The 25,499-nt window shown below is 38.9% G+C and overlaps 2 protein-coding genes across 8 annotated transcripts in view; one reads left to right on the top strand and one right to left on the bottom strand.

Moving 5' to 3' along the window:
• KNTC1 (kinetochore associated 1) overlaps nt 1-3,272 on the bottom strand; it is a 102,567-nt gene extending 99,295 nt beyond the window's left edge. The window contains exons 1-2 of one of the 2 annotated variants that reach the window (XM_032242737.1): nt 3,118-3,272; nt 349-529 (exon numbers count right to left, since the gene is read on the bottom strand). In XM_032242737.1, coding sequence (XP_032098628.1) covers nt 349-477 — 129 coding nt within the window. In that variant the 5' untranslated portion in view covers nt 478-529; nt 3,118-3,272. The remainder of the gene's footprint in view (nt 1-348; nt 530-3,117) is intronic. The other variant, XM_032242728.1, reaches the window with a different exon arrangement.
• A 182-nt stretch (nt 3,273-3,454) lies between these two features.
• RSRC2 (arginine and serine rich coiled-coil 2) lies at nt 3,455-25,303 on the top strand. 6 transcript variants are annotated; one of them, XM_032242784.1, is made up of 11 exons: nt 3,455-3,620; nt 7,799-7,955; nt 10,291-10,334; nt 11,139-11,216; nt 12,686-12,898; nt 14,239-14,442; nt 16,175-16,297; nt 19,846-19,925; nt 21,123-21,352; nt 22,936-23,025; nt 24,320-25,303. In XM_032242784.1, exons 4-11 carry the CDS (start codon nt 11,209-11,211, stop codon nt 24,497-24,499), a joined length of 1,128 nt encoding a protein of 375 aa, XP_032098675.1. In that variant the 5' UTR covers nt 3,455-3,620; nt 7,799-7,955; nt 10,291-10,334; nt 11,139-11,208; the 3' UTR covers nt 24,500-25,303. The 6 variants fall into 6 exon arrangements, with proteins under 6 accessions (XP_032098675.1, XP_032098655.1, XP_032098648.1 ...); XM_032242764.1 differs by having other exon boundaries at nt 21,120-21,352; XM_032242757.1 differs by lacking the exon at nt 11,139-11,216 and having other exon boundaries at nt 12,708-12,898.
• Nucleotides 25,304-25,499: the final 196 nt, after the last annotated feature.

Raw genomic sequence — 25,499 nt, 5'->3', positions numbered from 1 at the left:
AACCTCATATTCAGCAGGTGCTTGACTCTGGTAGGCAACAGGAGGAACACAGAGTTAGGGATGAATCTCAGAGCGTTCAACTCTATTGGTAGCATTTTATTTCCCAAGTAAGTGGTGGATATTCTTTGTATCAACTTACATTTTGTACGCATGAAATATCAAGAGTTTTGAAAATACTGATCTTCACATGATGCAGGGGGTATTCCGATGTGAATTTCTAGCAATCTGAGACTGAATCTTGATTCCCTGAGCAAGTGCTACATTCATTCACAAAACATTTACTGTGGGCTACTATGCCTACTAAGCACTCAGTAAAACTTATGTGAATGAAACTGTAATAATCAATACCTTTTCAGAAGAGATCTTCATTAGCAAATTTACTTGATATAAAGCAGTTCCGTGTTCTTTTCTTGAACCAACACTTAGGTAACCACTTCCGGTATCATCATTTGTTAGCAGCTCAATATCATTCCACATGTTTCTGAGACTGTCTTCCTGAGTCAGGAACCACTGTCTTTCCTGTAACAACATAAAATTAGACGCCAAATTATCTTGTTGCATGGAACTCAGTTCCTCAGGAAATTAGAAAGCTTACTCACAAAACAAAAACCAAAGCCTAACATTAACATACACAGACATCTTTGTCTTCTTGTTACTGCTATGGCCACTAAACACTCTGAGCCAATAACATAAATGGAACTAGAGCTATGATGATTACCAGAGAACAACGTATTGGTTTACACACACAGACCAACAATTCTGATCTCACCAATGCATCCTGGAGCTTCCATTACTTTGGTGTCTAGTTTGGAATTATACTAAGTTTTCATTTGAAATAAAAGTTAAATCCATATAGCAGGAAACAGTGTAGGTTTAGATGCCAGATTGTCTGAGATATCACAGGATAAGATTTCAGATGAAGTTCAGAAAAAGTCCATTAATACTATCATAGTATTCTTATCCAATAAATAAAAATGGTAAGGGGAAAGGAAAAAAATAATTAGGTTTCTGGACCAAAGACTAAGCTTGAAACCTTAGGAGGGTCATTTACCCATCTCAACAAGCAAAGATTTATATAAATCATTTTATCTGGAGTCTGAGTGGGAAAAGAACACTAAGGAGAAAAACAATCCTTGACTGGTGGGGAACAATAATGAAATAATTACAATTAGTTTGATAAGTGCTACTAGAAGTATGTTTTAATAGCTATAAGAGGGATAGCACAGGGAAGAAACAATTTCTGACTTGGTGCTTTTTCACAATGACTAGGAAGTTGCCCTTGGGTAAGCACTTAATCTTTCCGTTCCTCAATTCTCTAATCTGTAAAATAGGAATATACAGGTAGGGCATGGTGGCTCACACATGTAATCACAGCACTTTGGGAGGCTTAGGTGGGTAGATCAACTGAGGTCAGGAGTTCAAGACCAGCATGGCCAACATGACGAAACCCCCTCTCTACTAAAAATAGAAAAAAATTAGCCGGGCTTGATGGTGCATACCTATAATCTCAGCTACTCGGGAGGCTGAAGCTGGAGAATGGCTTGAACCCGGGAGGCAGAGGTTGCAGTAAACTGAGATTGCCCCACTGCACTCCGTCTTGGAAAAAATATATATATTTATACAGTTGGCCCTCCATATCCATAAGTTCCACATCCCTAGATTCCACCTACAGGCATATTACATTTACATCGTGTTAGGCAAGATAAGTAATCTAGAGATGATTTGAAGTATACAGGCAGATGTTGCAAGGTTACATTCAAATAATATGCCATTTTTTGACAGGGACTTAAGCATCCTAGGGTTTTGGCATCTGTGGGAGGTCCTGGAACCAATCTCCCATGGATACCAATACCAAGGGACTAAGGCAGTTGTACCCAACTGAAAGAGTTTTCTATTTTTTACTTTTGATTTTTTGAGAGTCTTACTATTTTGCCCTGGCTGGCCCTGATCTCTTGGGCTCAAACATTCCTCCTGCTTCAACCTCCCAATGTTTTGAGTTTTAAAAGTCCACAGAATAATGCTTGGTTCATGGCAAACATTCAGTTTTAAGTGTTAGCTAATTTGATATTGGTGGAAGCAGGTAACACGTGGGCTGAGAATTGAAGGTCATAGTTTTTTAAATGTTGGAAGAGTTCTTCCTAAGGGCATAAACAAGGGAACAGAAACAAAACATGTTTGGAGAATAGAAAACAGTTTTAATGGCTGGTGTTTGGGTGAGAGAGAGGAAACGAAGGAGGGACAGTTTGAAGTCAATACCTTTATGGATCTCAATTTCCCACATCTGTGAAATAGAGAAACAGCCCAGAACTGCCAAATTTACTTATTCAACAAACGTTTATTGAATACCTACTTATTATGTGCCAGGCACCTTTCCAGGAACTGGGAATATAGCTGTGAACAAAGCACAAAATTTTTTGCCATTATGAAGTCTATGTTCTTGCGGGAAAAACGGACAAAAATAAAATAGTAGGTAACTGAATTGTTATGCTACCTCTCTAAAAAAAAAGTAAATGCACAATTACAAAAAGTGCAAATGATTTTAAGGAAACAGTGCTTAGATAGATAAGGTGAGGGGTCGCTGAAGGATTTGTTTGGAAAGGGAAGGTGACATTTGAGCTGAGCCCTGAATAACAAGAAGTATGCAAAGCTCAGGCGGAAAGCGATGTAGGCAAAGGAAACAGAGTGCAAAGGCTCAGAGGCTCGGAAGCGTTTGACGCTGCTGCCGGGTCAAAGCAAGGGCAGGAAACAGTGAGGGAGAGATCAGTGAAGCCCAATAAAACCTCGACTTCAAGACTGAATTTTATTCTCAGTGCAAGGGGTTGGGGGCGGGGAGAGAACCCAGCAAACGAATGGCCTGATTTGATACGTATTTTCAGATCACTCTGGCGGCGAAATGCAGAATAGATGCGCGAATAGGAGAGAATCAGCAAGATGAAACACTGTCAGTTTGGCCTCCACACTTAAACGCTCTCCGCCGGACATCGCCGCCAGCAAAAACCGACACCAACCTCTCCTGCCGGCGTCAAGGGGAGAACAAAAGGAACTGAGCAGAGGCTGCAGCTACTTCGTCCTGAACGCACCCCCAGTTCCGTACACAGCGCAGCTCCCCGTCCTTACCTGCAAGTGAAGAAACTAAAGAGGAACACTTAAGTATCTCGTCCCTCTTCCAGACTCACGCAACCGCCTCTAATCTTTGGGTTTCATCCCACAAGTTAAAATTGGCGGCAGAACATTAGACCCAACCCCTTTACGGCGGCCGGACGAGACCAAGATTACTTTAGACTCGAAATAAGACGTTGCCCCACCCTGAGCTCCGCCCATTTCGTTCTCCCGACTGCGCGTTCCTAGGGTGTATTCTTCGCCCCGCCCTCTTTGCTGTCCTTACACGCCCCTTTGAAAAACACCCAATCACCGCTTCGAAATGCGTTGTTATGGAAACTCTTGTTACCGCCCTGTTTCCTCCCAGCAAGCTGTGCGACGCACCGGGCTTCTTCGCCTTTGTGCCATCCGGGTCTCTCGCGCTTGCGATTTAGTCTGAGGCGAAGCTTCGGAGCGGCCAGTACTGTTGAAAGCGACAAGTGTAGGCGCCGCTCTAGCGGCCGGGACTCTGAACTATGGCGGTAGGTACCGAATCTGAGTTTAAAGCCAGGGATACTTTTCTGCTACTTTCCAAAGTGTGAGTGAACAGTTCCCAGAGCCTTATTCTTGTGTGTGTATGTGGACAAAATGGCGCCGCGGCCTTCTTCTGCGCCCGCCATCATGGCTGCCTGCTGTAGGGAGGGGGAAGTAAGGCGCTGTCGATGGGGGTGGGGAGCCGCAGGGAGTGCCTTTTTTTTTCGAGAACTTTCCTCTTCTCTTTTCCAACGCTACGTCCCTTTTTGCCCCACTGAACTTTCTCCATTTTCGCTTATTCATCCTGGCCAGTGATTTATACTGAGTATTTTAGGGCCTGAGAATTTGCGGTGGTGGAGAAAGGGGCTGGGAAAGAGACGATCAGGAGTGGTCTCCGAAAAGTATTGAGTCAAAAAGGGGGTGTCTGTAAGGGATAGTATGGAAGAAGAAGAGAGAGACTTGTAGCTTTTTTTTTTTTGGTACGCTCCAATGAGATGCTTCTAGTTGCATAATTTTAATTAGCGTTTGCCAGTGTAAGCCCTAATTTATTGTGTAGTAATGAGCTAGAGGAAGGTATTGTTAAAAGGGAGTGAAAATTCAACTTAAAATGTTGTGGAACTACTACCAATTCTGACTGATGAGCGGTTTCTGAAGTGGTCCGTGATGTAATCAATTTGAAGTCTGAGAAGCATTATAGTTAAGTCTTGTCACTGACCTTGTCCCTTTAAATTTAAACCTTTTTGACCCCATACGAGCTACAATTTGTAGATTACTTTGAACAATAAGCCTGCCGCGTGTGTAAGATGCCCAATTCTGACGAATCCACGTTACAATGTGATTATTCCGTTTCTAGTTATTCTGTTAAAAGGAAAATGTAAAGATTTTGCATTTCTTCTTGCTGACTAAATTATACCTTATTCTTGATGATAATTATAACTATTAAACGTAGTGAAAATTTTAAAGTTTGCTCTTCCCAACAATTTGAACGTGTGAAATTAGGCAAATGATTTTCTTCCTCCCGCCCCCACTCACCTCCAGATATTTAGTTGATTGAGTTTAGACCAGTTTTTTTACTTACTGTTTTCATTTGTTTATAGAGTTTGGGGCCTCAGTATATACTAAAGAATAATACTATTTTTCTTGGGTTCCAGGTTTTTTTGTTTTTTGATGGAGAGTTTTGCTCTTGTTGCCCAGGCTGGAGTGCTGTGGCACGATGTCGGCTCACCACAGCCTCCGTCTCCCGGGTTCAAGCGATTATCCTGCCTCAGCCTCCCGATTAGCTGGGATTACAGGCGCCCACCACCACGCCCGGCGAAATTTTTTGTGTTTTTAGTAGAGACGGGGGTTCACCATATTGGCCAGGTTGGTCTCGAACTCCTGACCTCAGATGATTCACCCGCCTCGACTTCCCAAAGTGCTGGAATTACAGGTGTGAACCACTGCGCCTGCCCGGGTTCCAGTATTTTTAAAAGTGAATTCAAGCATTTGCTTCTGCCGTGCCTTGTTAAATAAAAAGACAATCCCCTGGAGAAGTGGCCTAGTATTCAATCCAGTGCTTACCTCCTTGGTAGTGGAAAAAGATTTGTCTACTTTGTTTCGAGCCATTATTAGGTGTTTGCAACAAAATATAAATTTGTAGGAAACTAAAGTGGCTGCCTCTTAGAGCCAGTGCTGGAATAGAAGGCTGTTTTACAGTTAACGTTTAACGTATACACATAGATTTGTACTAAATTAAAGCTTAGAAATTTTCAGAGCAATTTTAATATTCAGTCGTTTTTTTTTTTTTTTTTTTTCCTGGATACCTGCACTATGCTGCTGTAAGATTTCCTCAGGGAAATAAAAGTTTTCCATGGCCTCAGTGGCCACCTATCATTCATGTTTAAGGTGGTTTTTGTTGTTCCATAGCATATTTTACAGATGAAAATGATTGATGTAAGTTTAAGTTAGCCTGTGTCACAGTGGTTTCTCTGTTGCCCAGCTTTGTGATGTTAAGCATAACGTTAGATAAACCATTGCCTGACAGCTACTGCCTAGGCTAAGCACTAGCTTTTATATTCGAAGGTTGTTTTCACTTCTAGTCTTGTTCTCTGCAAAAGTAAATGGGATTTGCCAGTACTTGGAGGAATTCTATCTCTGACAGTAAATTGTCATGCACTGAAAGTGATTTTTGAGATCACTTCTGTTTACCAGGTGTGAGCTGTACTTAGCAAGTAATGGATGAATCTGAAATAGTCCTTAAGGATAATGATGAGGAAAAATATATATTAAAATGTCTGGTATTCATTGTGGAAAAAATCAGAATCATCCTTAATGATACAGTATCATTAGTAATAAAAACAACAAAGAGATAGAGATGGAGAATCATTTTAAGCGAGTCAGCTACTGTTGCTGGGTCTCATCAGGGAAATGGGAAAGTTGAACTCTATTCTAAGGGATGAAAACCTTTAGCATAAAAATTTTATGGTTCCAGAAGTCACCCAGACTGGAGAAATAAGTCCATATACAGTATGCTGGCATGAGAGCCTCCATGGTAGTTACTTTATTTCTTACTGTTGTTTTTATACCATTGTTAGAGTAATAACACATAATTTATGTCTTTCAGCACAATTGAATTGTAAATCCTTTCTGTTTTATTTATCGCTTTACTCCCTAAGTCTTAGCATTGGTTTTGGCACATTTTTGACCCTCAGTACATACTTGAAGTAATGCGACCTCTCACAACCTGCTTTGTTAAAATACAATACCCCCATTTATTGTACTTGATATTTCCGAACTAATCTTCCTAAGGGAAGAAGTTCTCCATTATGTGATTCCTCCTGCTGAAGACTGTATCTTGATTCCTTATTTATTCAATCCAGATTCTTTCTGATGGTCTAAGTGAAAAGTCCGTAATTGTTTCTGTAAAGGGCCAGATGGTAAATATTTTTGGCTTTGTGGGCCTTGTGCAGTCTCTGACACATTCTTTTATTTGCTAGCTTGTTTTTTGTTTGGCTGGTTGGTTTTTTGGTTTTGTTTTGGGGTTTTTGGTGTTTTTTTTTTTTTTTTTTTTTTTTTTTTTTTTTCCCCTAAGAGTCTCTGTCACCCAGGCTGGAGGGGGCAGTAGCGCAATCTTAACTCACTTTAACCTCAGCCTCCTGGACTCAAACCATTCTCCCACCTCAGTCTCCTGAGTAGCTGGGCTTACAGACATACCCCACCACACTTGGCTAAATTTTGTATTTTTAGTAGAGGCAGGGTTTCCCCTTGTTGGCTAGGCTGGTCTTGAACTCCTCATCTCAGGTTATCTGCCTGGCTCCACTTCCAGAGTGTTCGGATTATAGGTGTGAGCGACAGTGCTGGCCCTGCTTGTTTTTAATGGCCCTATTTAAAACGTGAAAACCATTCTTAGCTGAAGGCCATACAGAAACTAGAGGAGGACCTTAGCTTGCCAACTCTTCTTAAGTAATCAATTCCTCAGATGTATCAATGATTTTATTTTCATATTCTCTGGTCAGATAACCAGCCATTGTCTACCTTCCGCATTAGTTGAGATTTGTAAAACTTATATTGTAATAATTAACTTATAAAATGCTTTAAAGCAGAAGCAATGTTTTCATAGCCCAGAGCACATGTGAGGCAAGGCAGACCATATTTGGCAGCAGCACTGTGCCACGGGGCTGTTTTCATTAAAGAGGGTTAATGAAATTAAGATGGGGTTCTCACATAGGTAAGTTAATTTTCTGTTTATTATTTTATAATATTCTTGAGGCATTGTCTCTTTTAGGATTTTATGGTCTTGAGTATCTATGCTTTAACAACACATTTTTAATATTTTACATGTATGCTAATCTAAGAGAAAAGTATTGGTAAGGACAGCTGAATGTGTTCACACATCTAAAAGGACTATATTTTCTCTGCTTCAATGTTTATTTGAAATACTTGGAGCCCTTATTCCTAACTGCCTTTTAAAAGTTCTAAAAATAATCGTTAGAAAGTTAATGTACGTCTCGCTTTGGTATCAGGTTCATCATTTCAAGTCATTCAGGCTTATTAGTGTACAAAGCATATTTAGTTACTTGGAAAGCAGCCATTCTGATTTATTGATTAGACGGGGGCTGTCTTCCGTCCCTTTGTCCCTCTTCTTTTAAGGAATTGAAAACATTTTAAATGTAATTAAGAACTTTAATCATTGTCTTTAAACTTTTAGGCTAGTGATACAGAACGAGATGGACTAGCCCCAGAAAAGACATCACCAGATAGAGATAAGAAAAAAGAGCAGTCAGATGTATCTGTTTCTCCTAGAGCTTCAAAACATCATTATTCAAGATCACGATCAAGGTCAAGAGAAAGAAAACGAAAGTCAGGTATGATTCTTAGAGGTTGCAACAACTATCAGCATTTGTGTAAAACATATAGACCTGTTGTATAAGAAAACATTCATTTAGTTTGTTGGCCAGGCATGGCGACACAAGCCTATAATCCCAGCACTTTGGGAAGCCAAGGCAGGTGGATCACCTGAGGCCAGGATCTCAAGATCAACCTGGCCAACATGGTGAAACCTCGTCTCTACTAAAAATACAAAAATTAAGCCAGGCGTGGTGGTGCATGCCTATGATCCCAGCTGCTCAAGAGGCTGAGGCAGGAGAAACTCTTGAACTGTGGAGGTGGAGTTTGCTGTGAACCCGGATAGCACCACTGCACTCCAGCCTATTTGACAGACTCTGGCCTCAAAAAAAAAAAAAAAGACATACATTTAGTTTGTTGAAGAATAAATGTTCTCCCCAGCTGAGGAATATATAATGAAAATATATTGATAATTCTCTAGATAATTTTTCAATTAGAAGAAATACAAATGTCCTAATGCAGAAATTTTGTAACTGTTGAAAGATAAGAATACATATTTAAATTTGGGTTATTGTATTTAATAACCCCAAGATGTTTAAATTTTATTCTTTCAACATTGGCAAAATAGTGTTTTCAGAGATGTAACCTGGACGCTGGTATATTCTGGACTTATTTATTCTTTGAAGTAAGTTACAAAAACATTTTTATTCTTGTTTTTCTTTTTAACTTAATGGTAGAATTTTTCTGAAGCAAGGGGTTTGACATTTGGGAAGTCTCCATATTTCCTTTTTTTTTTTTTTTTTAAGATGGGGTTTCACCATATTAGTCAGGCTGGTCTCGGAACTCCTGACCTCAGATGATCCGCCCCCCCTCGGCCTCCCAAAGTGCTGGGATTACAGGCATGAGCCACCACACCCGGCTATATTTCCTTTTTTTAAAAAAGGCGAAAGTGATGTGGAAGACAGTATTTCACTGTTTGTTTTTTTGTTGTTTTTTTGTTTGTTTTTTTTTTTTTTGAGACAGAGTTTCACTCTTGTTACCCAGGCTGGAGTGCAATGGTGCAATCTTGGCTCACCGCAACCTCCGCGTCCTGGGTTCAGGCAATTCTCCTGCCTCAGTCTCCTGAGTAACTGGGATTACAGGCATGCGCCACTATGCCCAGCTGATTTTTTGTATTTTTAGTAGAGACGGGGTTTCACCATGTTGACCAGGATGGTCTCGATCTCTTGACCTCGTGATCCACCCACCTCGTGATCCACCCGCCTCGGCCGTATTTCACTGTTTTTAAAGTCAGCATTGCTGTTGAATGAAGAGATTTAGAAATTAAAATAGTTCTGAGTTTACAAGTTGAAGTGCCTGGACTCCGGTTATTCTTTGTGCCTCCAGATAACCTACAGAATGCAATTTTCATCTGTGTATTTGAAACCATTTAGTATTGTAATATTTTGAATGGTTTTTTTTTGTTTGTTTTTTTTTTTTTTTCCTGAGAAGGAGTGTGTGTCGCCCATGCTGGAATGCTCTGACATTATCTTGTTTCACTGCAACCTCCACCTCCTGGGTTCAAGAGATTCTCCTGCCTCAACCTCCCAAGTAGCTGGGATTATAGGCATGTGCCACTATGCCCAGCTAATTTTTTTATTTTTAGTAAAGAAAGAGTTTAGCTATGTTGGAAAATACCAAATATAATTCACCTGTTTATTTTCTTTTTTCTTTCTTCTTTTTTTTTTTTTTTTTTTTTCTTTTGACACGGTGTCTTGCCCTGTCACCAGGCTGGAGTAGAGTGGTGCGATCCCAGCTCACTGCAACTTAAACCTCCCTGGTTCAAGCAGTTCTCCTGCCTCAGCCTCCTGAGTAGCTGGGACTACAGGTGTGCACCACCATGCCCAGCTAATTTTTTGTATGTTTAGTAGAGACAGGGTTTCACCATGTTGGCCAGGATGGTCTCGATCTCTTGGCCTCCCAAAGTGCTGGGATTACAGGCATGCGCCACCGTGTCCAGCCTCAGCCTCTATTTTCTTTAGTTTTTTTTTTGTTCTTAATGGCTTACCTCTCCCTACCAAACCCCCTTATAAATTTACTATAGATTAGGAAACTAGATAGGCTTGTCAGAATGTATGTAAAATACTAAAGGTCTATGACTGTTTAAAATATGTATCTGGCCTGGTTTATATCCTGGTTTGCTCCGATTTCTTGATTTGTTTTACATATGTGTAGTATTAATGTAGAATGATCCCACCCCACCATTAAAAAATTTAGTTATTAGAACAAGTAATTTTTCTCCAGCGTTGGAGTTTTTTCAGGATGTGATGTTTCTCCAGCTCTGTTTATGGTGAATATTTTTGTGTGTATTCACAGATAATGAAGGAAGAAAACACAGGAGCCGGAGCAGAAGCAAAGAGGTAATTAACACTTTGTAGTGAATAGGTACTTTTAAATACTTAAAAAGTGTCTGGTAGAAAAATTTGTATGAATATATGACATTGCCAAGGTAAGTACCAAACTTGAAATTTAAAAGGTTAATTGGATTCTAAAATGAGCATGATTTTGATTCATCAGTTTTGAAGAAGATGTTTATGTGAAAAGTACCTTCAAAACCTTAAGTTTATTATATTGTGAAAATATTCACAATAAAAATTTCATGTGAAGAATATAATTGGTTTTTTTAGGCCTGTCACACAGAGCTTCCATTAATCTGAGGTCCCGAGTCTCTTGGTGCCTGACAATTGCTCAGGATTTTTAAACAGCAATCATCTTTACGTAGCAATACCCTAGATATCTGTGGGCTGCTTTTTCTTTATGAAAGGTAACAAGAGTTCTCTTTTCTTTTACAAACTAGTTCAGTTTCCCTAATAATAGTACTATTAAATTTTGAAATAAAGATTTGAGTGAGGGACAGCTGAAAAGGTGATGGTGACAGCAAAACTTGAGGAAAAAGAAAAGCAACAGCTGTATTGCAGAGGAGTTACTTGTTCACCCACCTAAGAAGACAAGGAATGAGCCAACAAGGAAGAGTAGAAGTAGCTGGAAAGGGAGAAGAGTCTTGTGGGGACTGGGCAAGGGACTCCTAAAAAAAAATGTGGGCAGGGACTTCACCTCTTCCCCTAATGGAAGCTCTGTTAAATTTTTAATTTAGGAGAGTTTTTGTGAAAATGACTATTTTGTTTAGCTCACATGATAACATTTCTATAATAAATCATACTCAGCGTGCTAATGCGCGAAGAGACTGAACTGAAGACGCTGCAGACTCAGATAGCAAAATAATAAGCCTACTTCATGATAAGGTAACTATTAGTCATTCAAACTCCTATTTCCCTTAAATATATCTTAAATCAGTTAAGGGTTTTAATGTTTTTTTTTTTTTTTTTTAAATTAATAGTAATGTTATGTTTGAGAAACTGGTTTGAAATAAACTCTAAAACCTTTAGAAGTTTAACCACTTAAGACTTTTCCAGTCTGCCTCTTTATAGCAAAACCAAGGACAATTTATTTTGTAAGCTCGTATAGAGAACTGGCAGTGAAACTAAATACTTGGGTCTCCAGGTCTCTTACTTTTCTGCAAATAATAAATTACATACTATGATCATTTTCAGCTATATCATCATGCATGTTCCAAAATGATTGGCCAAGTTTTATTTTTAAGAAACATTAATCTTGAGTGGAAACAAATATGCTGTGACCTATTTTGGGAAACATAAATGTCCTATTATGGTGGAAAAGTGGTAGCCTGGGCGTTAGAAAAACATGGGGTATAGGTTCAGCTTACGCATGTAGCTTCGTAACTTTAGATCTTTGTTTAGTTACACATAAAGGGATTCAATTAGAGGAACTGAGTTTCCTTCCACATTTAAAATTTAGCGATTCAGAGATGTTTAGTATTTTAAGCTTTTGCTGCAAGATGGATTTGACAAACCTTCGTGTAGGGAACTATAGTATGTACCACTTCCTACTTTGGTATTCGGTAGGATGAGATTTGATCTTGCAGTTAATTTTAGCTGAGTCTCTGAATGCACATATGAAAACCTTGATCTTTTTAAAGTATGGGGGCAGTATGTATTGTGTGATAGCATATGGGTTCATTGTTATACCTAATTTGGTTTCTTTAAAACTGAAACATACAGTTGCCATTTCTACCCTAGGTACATGAAATGTAATACTTCTCCAAGCCTATTGGGATACTGCAAGATGAAAAGAGATTGCTTCACAGTGTAGACATTGGGAGGAAAATCAAGAGCTGTCTTTTAGAGGATGTAGCCGGCAGTATAGCTATAAAAGGGACACTGCATCTCTGTGTAAAATAATTTGAAATTATTGAAAATACTAGTGCTTCATAATAATTATTCTTAGCTACCTAATTGAAATGCATTTCTGGTGTACTTTTTGTGTCATTATCTCCATTATTGTTTACTTAATATGAGGTACTCCGGATTTAGAAGTTGATGTATATACATAGTCTATATTATTTTAGATAAACCTAAGGGATTCCTCTTTTGTCTGGCATAATGGCTTTTCAATATTTCAACTTTGAAAATCATTGTTTCTATTGTAGTAATTGAAAATAGTTTGGGAGGAACTGCATTTGGGTTTTTATAGTAAAGAAAAAATAGTAATTATATCTGCAACATTTGGGTGATGTGAAACTAGATCTTTTTTTTATTTGCCACACACTCCTAAGGTTACTAATGTTGCATCACAACATTTTTGTCTACTGATACCCATACTAACTCTCTTTGTTGCACTATTTTCCTGAAAGAACCAACTTCTTCTTAAAACAGGCAAGAAGACATGAATCCAAAGATAAATCCTCTAAGAAACACAAGTCTGAGGAACATAATGACAAAGAACATCCTTCTGATAAAGGAAGAGAGCGACTGAATTCATCTGAAAATGGTGAGGACAGGCACAAACGCAAAGAAAGAAAGTCATCAAGAGGCAGAAGTCACTCAAGATCTAGGTCTCGTGAAAGGTAAGTCATTTTGTATTATAATTTAATACCTTATAACAAGATTTAAGTTACATAAAGCTTCTCATTGACCCACCAATACCCAAAAAAAATAGGGAGTGTTTCTTGTTTGTTTGGGGTGGGGGGTGGTTTGGCTTTGGGCTTTGTTTTCTTACCATGAAAAAATGGTTTCTGAGAATCGGACATAAGGGATAACTAATATTCAATTAATGGCTAGATTTTCTTCTTCTTCTTCTTTTTTTGAGACACAGTCTCAGTCTGTCCCCCAGGCTGGAATGCAGTGGTGAGATTTTGGCTCACTGCAATCTCTGCCTCCCGGGTTCAAGCAGTTTTCCAGTCTCAGCCTCCCGAATAGCTGGGATTACAGGCGTGTGCTACCATGTGTGGTTAACTTTTGTATTTTTAGTAGAGAAAAGGTTTCACTATGTTGTCAGGCTAGTCTCGAACTCCTGACCTCGAGTGATCCACCATGCCCAGCATAGATTTTCTTTTTTGAGACGGTTTCTCTGTGTTGCCCTAGAGTGCAGTGGTGTGCTCTCAGCGCACTGCACAGCCTCCAGGGCTCAAGTGCTCCACCTCAGCCTCCTGAATAGCTTTGACCATAGACATGCGCCACCACACCCAGCTAATTTATTTGTATTTTTTGTAGAGACATTTTGTCCATGTCGTGCAGGCTGTTTTCAAATTCCTGGGCTTAAGCAGTGTACTCGCCTTGGCCTCCTAAAGTGCCGGGATTTCAGAAGTGAGTCACTCTACCCAGCTGAGATTTTTTTACCACTTAATCTCTTTTGCACTGAAAAAAATCATATCGTTAAACTGTATAGTTTAAGACAGTAAACAGTCTTTTTGCATTATCGATGTGATATAGAAAGTGTTTTCTGCTAAACTTTGCAATTTAGACTTTTTTGATGTTGGAATATAGATAAAAAGATTTTTGAGAAACTGGATCACAGCTCAAATTTATGAATGGTGTTTGGTAGATTTTTTCTTGAAGTCTGTGGGTAATTCGTGCATGGTATCAGACTCAAAAATTTTCAGTAGATATACTATTTTACTTAAGCTTTGTAAATACTGTGGAAAGAGTATTAAATAGAATCATAAATTTGGATAGGATACATTGAACATGTTTGACATGTTAATAGCTTTACTATATTCTCTGGGACAGATTATCAAACATGAAGGTCCATTTTTAGTTTATATTTCCTTTGAAAACCTCACTCTTTCTGTAAACAGTATCATGTACTTAATTACTTGTCTTAATTGCAGTACTACAGATAACTAATTTATGATGCATATAAGTGAAACAACTCTAAATAATTAAAATTTGTGCACTTTAATTTCAGACGCCATCGTAGTAGAAGCAGGGAGCGGAAGAAATCTCGATCCAGGAGTAGGGAGCGGAAGAAATCTCGATCCAGAAGCAGAGAGAGGAAGAAATCAAGATCCAGAAGCAGGGAAAGAAAACGGCGGATCAGGTCTCGATCTCGCTCAAGATCAAGACACAGGCATAGGACTAGAAGCAGGAGTAGGACACGGAGTAGGAGTCGGTAGGTGACCATCATCTTTATAAAATTTAATGGGCCCCTCAGAGAGTTCATTTCTCTTCTCTCAGTAAGAGAATATTAGATTTGTTAGGTAATGTTTTATCATAATCTATAAATAGGATTTATTTATAAATCTATAATAAATAATCTATATAGGATTTATAGATTATGGTAAATCTATGGCATGATAAATAGAATTTATAGATTATGGTAAAATTATTTTAATCATCTAACAATTGAACAGACCTAATTACTTGAATAAAAATACAAGTATTCTCATGTGATTGATAAATCTCTTGGGGAGTGCAGGTGTGAATAGGCCTATGTTGGCTAGGTGTAGTGGTTTATGCCTGTAACCCTGCTGAGGCGGGCAGGTCCCTTGAGCCCAGGAGTTCAAAACCAGCCTGAGCAATATGATGAAACCACACCTCTACAAAAGATACAAAAAAATTAGATTGGCACGGTAGCACACACCTGTGATTCCAGCTACTTGGGAGCCTGAGGTGAGAGAATTGCTTGAGCCCAGAAGGCAGAGATTGCAATGAGCCAAGATCATATTAAGTGCAAGAGCCAGGACCCAGTTTCAGGTACATCTAAATACAAATTCCGTTCATATGCTTAACCTACTGTGCTGTACAGACTACCTCAGATTTTATTTGTAAATGAACAAAATTCAGATTTATCTTGATTGCTGAGAGGAGGCTTTGTTGAGATGGGAAATACACAATAAAGAGCACAGAAGGAAAACTTTATAAATATTGTTCAATGATTTTCTCTGCTTATTTACATAAGATAGTATACTATTTTGTTGATTTATTGCAACTTAGGTCAATGTGTAAAAGATTAAAATACACATTTTTAGTCAGTGGTTCTAGTTTGTAGTAGTTTACTAATTTAAACCTTACCAATTAAGAGATTTTTTTATTTGCTTTTTTGGCTGTTTTGGTCACTGACATTTTGTTTGTTTGTGATGGAGTCTCTGACACCCAGGCTGGAGTGCAATGGCATGATCTTGGCCCACTGCAACCTCCCCCTCCCAGGTTCAAGCAATTCTCTTGCAACGGCCTTCCAAGTAGCTGGGATTACAGGCGCTCACCATCATGCCTAGCTAATTTTTGTGTTTTTGTTGAGGTGGGGTTTCACCATGTTGGCCAGGCTGGTCTCAAACTACTGACCTCAGGTGATCCGCCCACCTCACCCTAGTAAAGTGCTGGGATTACGGGTGTGAGCCACTGCACCCGGCCCCACATCTAGTTTTTTAGTGGTTGATAACTATTTTTGAAAACCATCTACAAATTCACTATAGATTAAAATATGTAGGAAGAATTCCTATGATATACATATTGACCTACATGAGTACAAAATGACTAATGTATAACGCTGGCTTTTGCAGCATTGGATGTACTATGCAAAAGATTGGAGACAACCAGATGTGGTGGGGCATCCCTGTAGACCCAGGTACTCTGGAGGCTAAGGCAGGAGGATCACTCAAGGCCAGCCTGAGCAACAGAGTGAGACCCTGTCTCTTAAAAGGGGATGAGGGAGTTGGAAACAAACAACTGTTGTTTCCAGTGAGTTCAGCTGTAACACAGATGTTTAAATGTTTGTATCTCAAAATATAAATGTTTTTGTATCATTGGAATTTTTGTTGAACTTTGTAAACGTAGTTGATTTCTTATTAACAAAATAGTATGACTTGGCCATAATATGACATGTGAAATATGGTTTACTACAGTGATAGAAAGAAGAGAATTGAAAAGCCGAGAAGATTTAGCAGAAGTTTAAGCCGGACTCCAAGTCCACCTCCCTTCAGAGGCAGAAACACAGCAATGGATGCCCAAGAAGCTTTAGCTAGGAGGTGTGTATTTCTTCACTTGTTCCTATTTACCCTTAAATAGATGCTCAATTGTGTGGATGAGATGAATGCTTTCAGTAAGAGAATGATTCAGATACTTAAATCTAATAGTAAATATGCTGGCATATTTGTGATTTAGAGCTATGTAAATAGTTTAATTTTCATCTTAAATATTTGCACAATTAAAAGATTGAGACGTCTACAACAATTTCTGTTTTTCCCTTTGTGATTAATTCATTTTTCTCAATTTAGACTCCCAAATATTTTAAGTTTGCCTTTGAATTTTTTTTTTTTTTTTTTACTATCAAATCGGGTTCAAGAACTATTTTTTTTTCTTCTTTTTGTGTTGTCACCAAAAGAACTATTATTTTCACATTAAAATGACTTTTCCTTTACTTTTGGTTTTTCTCCCTCAAATAGACAAATATCTGAAACAATAGTATTCTGTCAGTATTATTTTGAAGATGGCAAATAACAGACATTATAAGCCAGTTTATTTGATCTCGTAAGTTTATTCCTGATAACTATAAAATAACTTTTTTTTTTTCCTGCTGTTTCAGCTGGGCGCGGTGGCTCATGCCTGTAATCCCAGCATTTTGGGAGGCCAACGTGGGCAGATCACCTGGGGTCAGGAGTTTGGAGACCAGCCTGGCTAACATGGTGAAATCCCGTCTCTACTAAAAATAAAAAAATTAGCTCAGTGTGGTGACAGGCAAGCTACTCGGGAGGCTGAGGCACAAGAATTGCTTGAACCCAGGAGGCAGAGGTTGCAGTGAGCTGAGATCTCGCCTGGACAATAGAGCGAGACTCAGTCTCAATAAATAAATAAATAAATAAATAAATTAATTAATTAATTAATTTTCTGTTGTTTCAAAGATGATAGTGGTGGAACCACACACAGGAGGGCTGTATAATTGAAATTGCAAAACTATTCAAAGAACTGTCTCATAGAAAGGCAAAAAGCAAAATAAAATACAAGCACTTGTTTGCGCATTACCAATATTTTGAAAAACAATCTTTTTAGGTTTGAATTTTCTCTCTTTTTTTTTTCTCCTCTCTTTACAAAAAATTAAGTTGTTTTGTTTTTTGAGACAGGGTCCTGCCCAAGCTGAAGTGCAGTGCCACCCGATGACAGCTCACTGCATCCTTGAATTCCTGGGCCCAAGCAGTTCTTCCACCTCAGCCTCTCAAGTAGCTGGGACCACAGGCATGCCTGGCTAATTTTTGTATTTTTTGTAGAGAAGACGGGGTCTCCCTGTGTTGCCCAGGCTGGTATCACAGTGTAACCTGGTGGTGCTGCCCTGGGAACCCAGCATGACAGAAACTGCAGTTGAACAGCAGCAAAAGCGTGAGCTCACCTCTTCTTTCCATTCACCCTAGTGAATGGTGTTAATTCCAAATCTTCAATGGCCATTTTAATGCAGCCAGTTGTAGTCACACACATCATCTTTCTGAAACTATTACCAGTAGATTAGGAAACAATTTGCTATAAAATAGGATTTAATTTATACTAAATTATAATTTTATTAACTGCCATATTTTTTAAGCCCTTAAGTTATTTATTTGAATGTCATAAGTCTATTATGCTTTCGTTTTTGGATTTTTTTTTAAAGTGAAGCTGTTATACTAGCATCCAAAAATTCTTTGACTTAGACTGCTTGGTGATCGTTCAGATAAAGTTTTAAATACAGTCCTTTAATTTCAGAATGTCAGATTATTCCTTGACTACCTTGAAATCTGGAGGGTTTTTTTGTTAAGCTACCATGTTATAGACCTTTTATGTTTGTTATTTTTTGGTCTTAAATGTCAGGTTTTAAAACTGTTTAGGAAATAGTTTTCAGATCAGTGACCTCATTTTTTAAATTTTTTAGGCAGAGTCTAACACTCTGTCACCTAGACTGGAGTACAGTGGCATAAGCTCACTACAACCTCTGCCTTCTGGGTTCAAGCAGTTCTCATGCCTTAGCCTCCCAAGAAGCTGAGATTACCGATGCTCATCACCATGCCCGGGTTTGTTTTCATAGAGACGAATTTCGCCATGTTGGCCAAGCTGATCTCGAACCCCTGGCCTCAAGCAGTCCTCTTGCCTTGGCCTCTCAAAGTGCTGGGATTACAGGCATGAGCCACCTTAACCAGCCTGTTACCTAAATTTTATTGTTACTACTAATTCACAAACTTGTATTATCAAAGATAATACAAGTATTATCAAGTCTATGCTGTGCCTTCCATGCATGTATTTCATAAAAGAGAATAAAAATTATAGCTTGTTAAATTACTTTTGTGTAAATTTCAACTATTTTTATTTATTTATTTATTTATTTTGAGATGGAGTTTCACTCTTGTTGCCCAGGCTAGAGTGCAGTGGCGCGATCTCAGTTTAGTGCAGCCTCTGCCTCCTAGGTTCAGGTGATTCTCCTGCCTCAGCCTCACAAGTAGCTGGGATTACAGGCGTCCACTACCACACCCTGATAATTTTTTCTATGTTTAGTAGAGGTGGGATTTCACCATGTTGGGCAGGCTGGATTTGAACTCCTGACCTCAGGCGATCACCCACCTCAGCCTCCCAAAGTTCTGGGATTACAGGCAAGAGCCACGGCGCCTGGCCAATTTCAACAACTCTTAAATCCAATTTACTACCACTGTATTACCATTATATTACCCATAGTGCCCCAAAACAAAAACAATGTTTTTCTCATTCCTTGCCACTTTACACCATATTAAAGAGGGGGTAGTGGCATTTGACTTGATTGGTAAATTGGAGAATCCTTATGAAGTTTAAGAGTTTAAGGAATTCATTGTGAAGATACTGTTAACTGTTACTTGCTGTATAGGAAGAGTAAACTTGACAGTGTCTTTGGTGTGCATGCTCATTAGTGAATTTAAGGAATATGCACACTAACTAGACTGAACAATTTTCATTTTGTTTTGGAATGAATTTGTTTCATGTTACCAGTTCCTTTGTAAATGACAAATTTCCTCAACTGCTAAAAATAATTTCCTAATATAGACAAGTTTTCCTCCCAATTTAATAGATTACACAGAGAATGGCAAGGTTTGCTTGACCTTCTGGTTTTCGCTTTTTTATTTTTATTAAATTGAAGACTACACTAAGGTCTGTTTAATATAAAAAGTTACCGAATGTCTTGATTGGCTGCCTTATCTTGGCTTGATCTCCCTCAAGAAACATTTTGATAATTCTATGAATTTCTTTACTAGTTACCATGCCTTAAAATTTACTCAGCTCTCAATGTGTTACTTGCAAGATGGAATTTTTTCTTCACTTTTTAATTGGAACTGCCTATAAAAACTATGCCTGTTTCTGACTAGTCAATTCAAAAATGCTTAAACCCACTCTTGCAATATCCTTCAGCTGTAATTTATACCATTATGAATGATTGCTTTTTCTTCACCTGCAGATACCAGCTGTAGGAGGGATGTTAAATATTTAAAATTTTATGGAAATTGGCTTGTCTCTGTACATACGCGTATAGAGAGAAGAGATACATATTTTATATTGTGTTATTTTAAATGTATTGAAATTACTTTTGCAGGTTGGAAAGGGCAAAGAAATTACAAGAACAGCGAGAAAAGGAAATGGTTGAAAAACAAAAACAACAAGAAATAGCTGCGGGTAATTTTTTATTTTTTTAATTTTAATTCTTTTTTGGTTATCCCGATTAGCATTCTTGCATGTTTGTTTTTGTTTTGTTTTTCAGACAGGAATTCACTCTGTCATTCCGACTTGAGTTCAGTGACTCCAGCATAGCTCACTTTGCCTCAAACTCCCAGGCTCAAGTGATCGTCCCACTTCAGCCTCCCGAGTAGCTGAGACTATAGGCCACACCACCACGCGTGGCCAATTTTTTCTTATTTTTTGTAGTGAGGACCTTTCGCCCTGTTGCCCAGGCTATTCTTGATCTCAGGCTTAAGCAGTCCTCCTGCCTCACCCTCCCAGAGTGCTGGGATTATAGGCATGAGCCACTGCGGCCAGCCTATTTTTTTTCCCTCATTATTAAGGAAGTTTGGCTTGCTTTTTGTAGAAAAATTGACAAAAATAGGAAGAAAATCACCTGTGATTTCTGTTTCCCATTAGTACACTGAAAAGTTTATTTTAGTGTTTTCTCACCTCAGTGTTTTGTAGCTTGTTTCTGGTGTGGTGCATTTGGATAATTTTTGCTGATAAATTAGTAATGATTATTTTTGTTTATGTAACACTGTAGTTGTCACTACAGATGTCTTTTGTTTTTTAGGGTTTTTGTTTTGTTTTGTTTTGTTTTTCAGATGGAGTTTCATTCTGTTGTCCAGGCTGTAGTGGAGTGGCATGATCTCGACTCACTGCCTCCAAGTAGCCTTAGCCTCCCAAGTAGCTGGACTGCACACAGGCGTGTGCCACCACATCCAGCTAATTTTTGTATTTTTAGTAGAGACAGGATTTCATCATGTCAGCCAGGATGGTCTCAATCTCTTGACCTCATGATTGGCCCACCTCGGCCTCCCAAAGTGCTGGGATTACAGGTGTGAGCCACTGTGCCTGGCCAATTTAATTTTAATTTTTATTTATTTATTTTAAACAGAGTCTCAGGCTGTGGCCCAGGCTGGAGTGTGGTTGCACATATATATCAAGGATTTTATGCAGAAATTTGTCCATTAATGAACACACTTGACAAGTGTTTGCTAAACACTTGTGAGCTAATAGTCATTTCCTTATATTTGGTGAAAATCCTGCCTTTTTACACATTGGTAGCTTTTTTTTAATAAGCCATTTATTAATGTAAATCAGAGGGTTTGCTTATGTTTTAAAATCCATTTTTATATTCTCTTCAAGCAGCTGCAGCTACTGGAGGTTCTGTTCTCAATGTTGCTGCCCTCTTAGCATCAGGAACACAAGTAACACCTCAGATAGCCATGGCAGCTCAGATGGCAGCCCTGCAAGCTAAAGCTTTGGCAGAGACAGGAATCGCTGTACCTAGCTACTATAACCCAGCAGCTGTAAATCCAATGAAATTTGCTGAACAAGAGAAAAAAAGGAAAATGCTTTGGCAGGGCAAGAAAGAAGGGGTAAGTTCTCTTATTCTGCTCTTCTATCATTTATTCCTAATTAGTAATTGCTAAGGAAAACAAATTTGGATTGAAAAAGATTACTTGGCCGTTGACTTAAGCCTGTAATCCCACTTTGGGAGGCCAAGGCGGGCGGATCACAAGGTGAGGAGTTTAAAAACAGCCTGGCCAGCATAGTTAAACCCCATCTCTACTAAAAATACAAAAAATTAGCTGGATATGGTGGCAGGCGCCTGTAATCCCAGCTACTTGGGAGGCTGAATCAGGAGGATCACTTGAACCTGGGAGGCACAGGTTGCAGTGAGCCAAGATCGCAGCATTGCACTCCAGCCTGGGAGACAGTGCGAGACTCTGTCTCAAAAGAAAAAAGAAAAAGATTACTTTGGGCTTACCTTTCTTTTTAAGAACCTGGGGTGCCCAAGCACGGGTGATATATGCCTGTAATCCCAGCACTTCGGGAAGCCAGTGCAAAGTGGATCACTTGAGATAAGGAGTTGAGACCAGCCTAGGCAACTTGGCAAAACTCTGTCTCTACTAAAAAGAAAATTTAAAAATAAGCTGGTTGTGGTGATATGCACCTGTAATTCCAGCTGTTTGGGAGGCTGAGACAGGAGAATTGTTTGAGTGAGTCTGGGAGGCAGAGGCTGCAGTGAGCCAAGATCATGCCACTGAGCAAGGCGTGGTGGCGGGCGCCTGTAATCCCAGCTACTTGGAAGGCTGAGACTAGAGAATACCTTGAACCTGGGAGGTGGAGGTTGCAGTGAGTTTCGAGTGAAACTCTATCTCAAAAAAAAAAAAAAAAAAAAAAAATTCATGCCACTGCACCCTCCAACCTGGGTGACGAAGTGAGGCCCTGTCTCAAAAAAACCTTGGATAGTCTAATTTGCCAGTTTATTAAATATTGAAATAAACATACATGATCAAAGTCAAGCTTTCAAGGACAACTGATATTATCATAGAAGTATTAAAGAAAAGAGGCTACTTGGTTTAGGATTTTTCATAGATTATGAGGTACTTACTTTTTTTTTTTCATTATTTGCAATGACAAATGACATTAATTGCAAATGACACTATTTGCCATCACAAAAATTTCATGTTAAAAAAGGTCTATGATGGGAAAAGAATCCATTTTTTATTTTATTTATCATTTTTGAGACATTGTCTCGCTGTCACCCAAGCTGGAGTGCAGTGGCGTGATCTCAGCTCACTGCAGCTTCAGCCTCCCGAGTAGCTGGGTCTACAGGCGTGGGCTACCATGCCAGGCTAATTTTTTGGTATTTTTAATAGAGACAGAAAGTTTCACCGTGTTAGCCAGGCTAGTCTGGAATTCGTGACCTTGGGTGATCCGCCCACCTCTGCCTTCCAAAGTGCTGGGATTATAGGCATGAGCCACTACACCCCAGCCTCTTGCTTGTATTTCTTTGTTTACTCTTTCTTAAGACTTTAAATAATTAAACTTACATTGATTGAATGCCATAAATGCTTTGTTTTTTTTTTAATTTAGGCTACGTTGTTGACAGATTTCATGTCCTAAAAAATATATTTAAATTTGACATATTTTAAAGTTTAGTATTTCTTAACAGGACAAATCCCAGTCTGCTGAAATATGGGAAAAATTGAATTTTGGAAACAAGGACCAAAATGTGAAATTTAGGAAATTGATGGGTATTAAGGTGAGTTTCGAATGTTCCAGAGGATGTTTGCATTAGCTCTTAGCCCTCCTGCATATTCTTCCCTCATTTTCTTATTTCTGGTCTTTGCTCAGGTGATACCTTTTTGGGCTGTTTCCCACCACCTTTTGTAAAATAACAAGCAATCCCATTTTGAAAACCCTCCCATCTCCCCTACCCACTCTTCTCCCCACACACACACACTTTTTTTTTTTTTTTTTTTTTTTTTTTTTTCTTGAGAGACAAAGGGTCCTGTTCTGTCACTCAGGCTGGAGTACAGTGATCCAATTATGGCTCACTGCACCTCAAACTTTGAGGCTCAAGTAGTCCTTCCACCTAAGCCTCTCAAAGCCCTGGATCACAGTACTGAGCCACTGCACCCAGCCTCCATCCCCATTTTCTACTTTACTTTTCTCTGTGGCATTTATACCCTGACATGTTCTTCATGTTATATGGTATTTTTCCATCATACTAAAGTTAATTTTCATTACACCCTGCTGTATTCCAGACCTAGAAAGAACATTACCTTGCACTTTAGAGGTGCTTAATAATGAATGGAAATTAATTGAGAGCAAATACGTACCCCAGAGTATGATTTTTGTTTTGTTTTGAGACGGAGTTTCCCTCTTCTCGCCCAGGCTGGAGTGCAATGGTGCAATCTCGGCTCACTGCAACCTCCACCTCCTGAGTTAAAGCAATTCTCCTGCCTCAGCCTCCCAAGTAGCTGGGAATTACAGGTGCCCACCACCATACCCAGATAATTTTTTCTTTTTCTTTGGTATCTTCTTTTTCTTTGGTAATGACAGACTTTGACCATGTTGGTCTCACACTCCTGATCTCAGGGGATCCGCCTTGTTACAGGCGTGAGCCACCATGCCTGGCCAGAAGTATAACTTAATAACTGTCAGCCAGGCATGGTGGCTAAAAATACAAAAATTAGGGCCAGTCACAGGGGCTCATGGCTGTAATCCCAGCACTTTGGGAGGCTGAGGCGGGTGGATCACGATGTCAGGAGTCCAAGACCAGTCTGACCAACATGATGAAACCATGTCTCTACTAAAAATGAAAAAATTAGCTGGGTGTGGTAGTGGGCCTCTGTAATCCCAGGTGCTCAGGAGGCTGAGGCAGGAGAATCACTTCAGCCTGGGAGGTGGAGGTTGCAGTAAGCTGAGATGGCCCCACTGCACTCCAGCCTGGGTGACAGAGTGAGACTCCATCTCAAAAAAAAATAATAGTGTCAAGTGAGAGATATTTATTTCTATCTGAATTCATTGTATGCTTTCTATCTAATCTTTAGAGTGAAGATGAAGCTGGTTGTAGCTCAGTTGATGAAGAAAGTTACAAGACTCTCAAGCAACAGGAAGAAGTATTTAGAAATCTAGATGCTCAGTATGAAATGGCAAGATCACAAACCCACACACAAAGAGGAATGGGTTTGGGTTTCACATCTTCAATGCGAGGAATGGATGCAGTTTGAAAAAGATCACACCTGTAAAGTTTGGGACTTTATAGACTTCTTGTTCTGATGTCAGGTCCTTGTTCACCAAACAGCTAGCATTCTAGCTTGCATGGGTGTTGCATTGACTTTAATTTATTGAAAAATCCGAATTTTTGTAAATATCAGATCAGTGATACTGGTGTTAGTGTTGTAATCAGGTTAAACCCACTTCCATTAAACTTGACAGGACTATAGAAGGACAATATTTTTTAGTTCATGAATTCTACTTTTCAAATATAAAAAGCTGCAGGTGGGGATAAAATCTCATACATGGATTTTTTTCGTGTCTGCTGTCTTGTGTACTTTTGTACTTAACCTTGTACAGTTATTTTCATCTCTTGAAACATGAAAGAAATGTTATGTAGATGTTCTTTAGAAGATCTGGCCATTTGGCTCATAATCCAGCACAGATAAGCTGGGTGGTAATGATAATAAAAATGGTTTTCTCAAAACTGGTGTTAATTTAAGTTACCTGGGATGTTTCTTTGAATTTCTTTTATGGTTTCTGTAGCATTTGGCAATTGCTGTTAGAAAACACTAGCTAGAAATTTCCTCTTCCCCCTTTTTTTTAAGGTCAGTTATCTATACTACAGGCAATATCATGGTGAGTAAAAGTAAAAATTGGGAGGAGCAAACAAACATTAAAATAATATGTTTTCCTATTATAAGGGACAGATGGTATACAGTATTTGTCAAATATTACACATGTTATTCAGGAAATAGATTAATGCATTAAAGGGATGTAAGCACTTTTATTTTAATAAAGTGCCTTATAACAAGTTATTTGTATGCCTTTTGCTCATTATCCCTTTGAAGTCTTCTCCAACATAAACTACAAAATATCAGAAAATTTTTTTGGTTTGTTTTTGTTTTTTTGAGATGGAGTCTTGCCCTGTTGCCTAGACTAGAGTGCAGTGGCCTATGTTGGCTCACTGCAGCCTCCGCCTCCCAGGTTCAAACAATTCTCCCACCTCAGCCT

The sequence above is a fragment of the Sapajus apella genome, unplaced genomic scaffold, assembly GCF_009761245.1.
Source record: "Sapajus apella isolate SASKATOON/1434 unplaced genomic scaffold, GSC_monkey_1.0 scaffold2, whole genome shotgun sequence".
NCBI lineage: Eukaryota > Metazoa > Chordata > Mammalia > Primates > Cebidae > Sapajus > Sapajus apella.
This window is presented reverse-complemented; position numbering and strand designations above follow the sequence as displayed.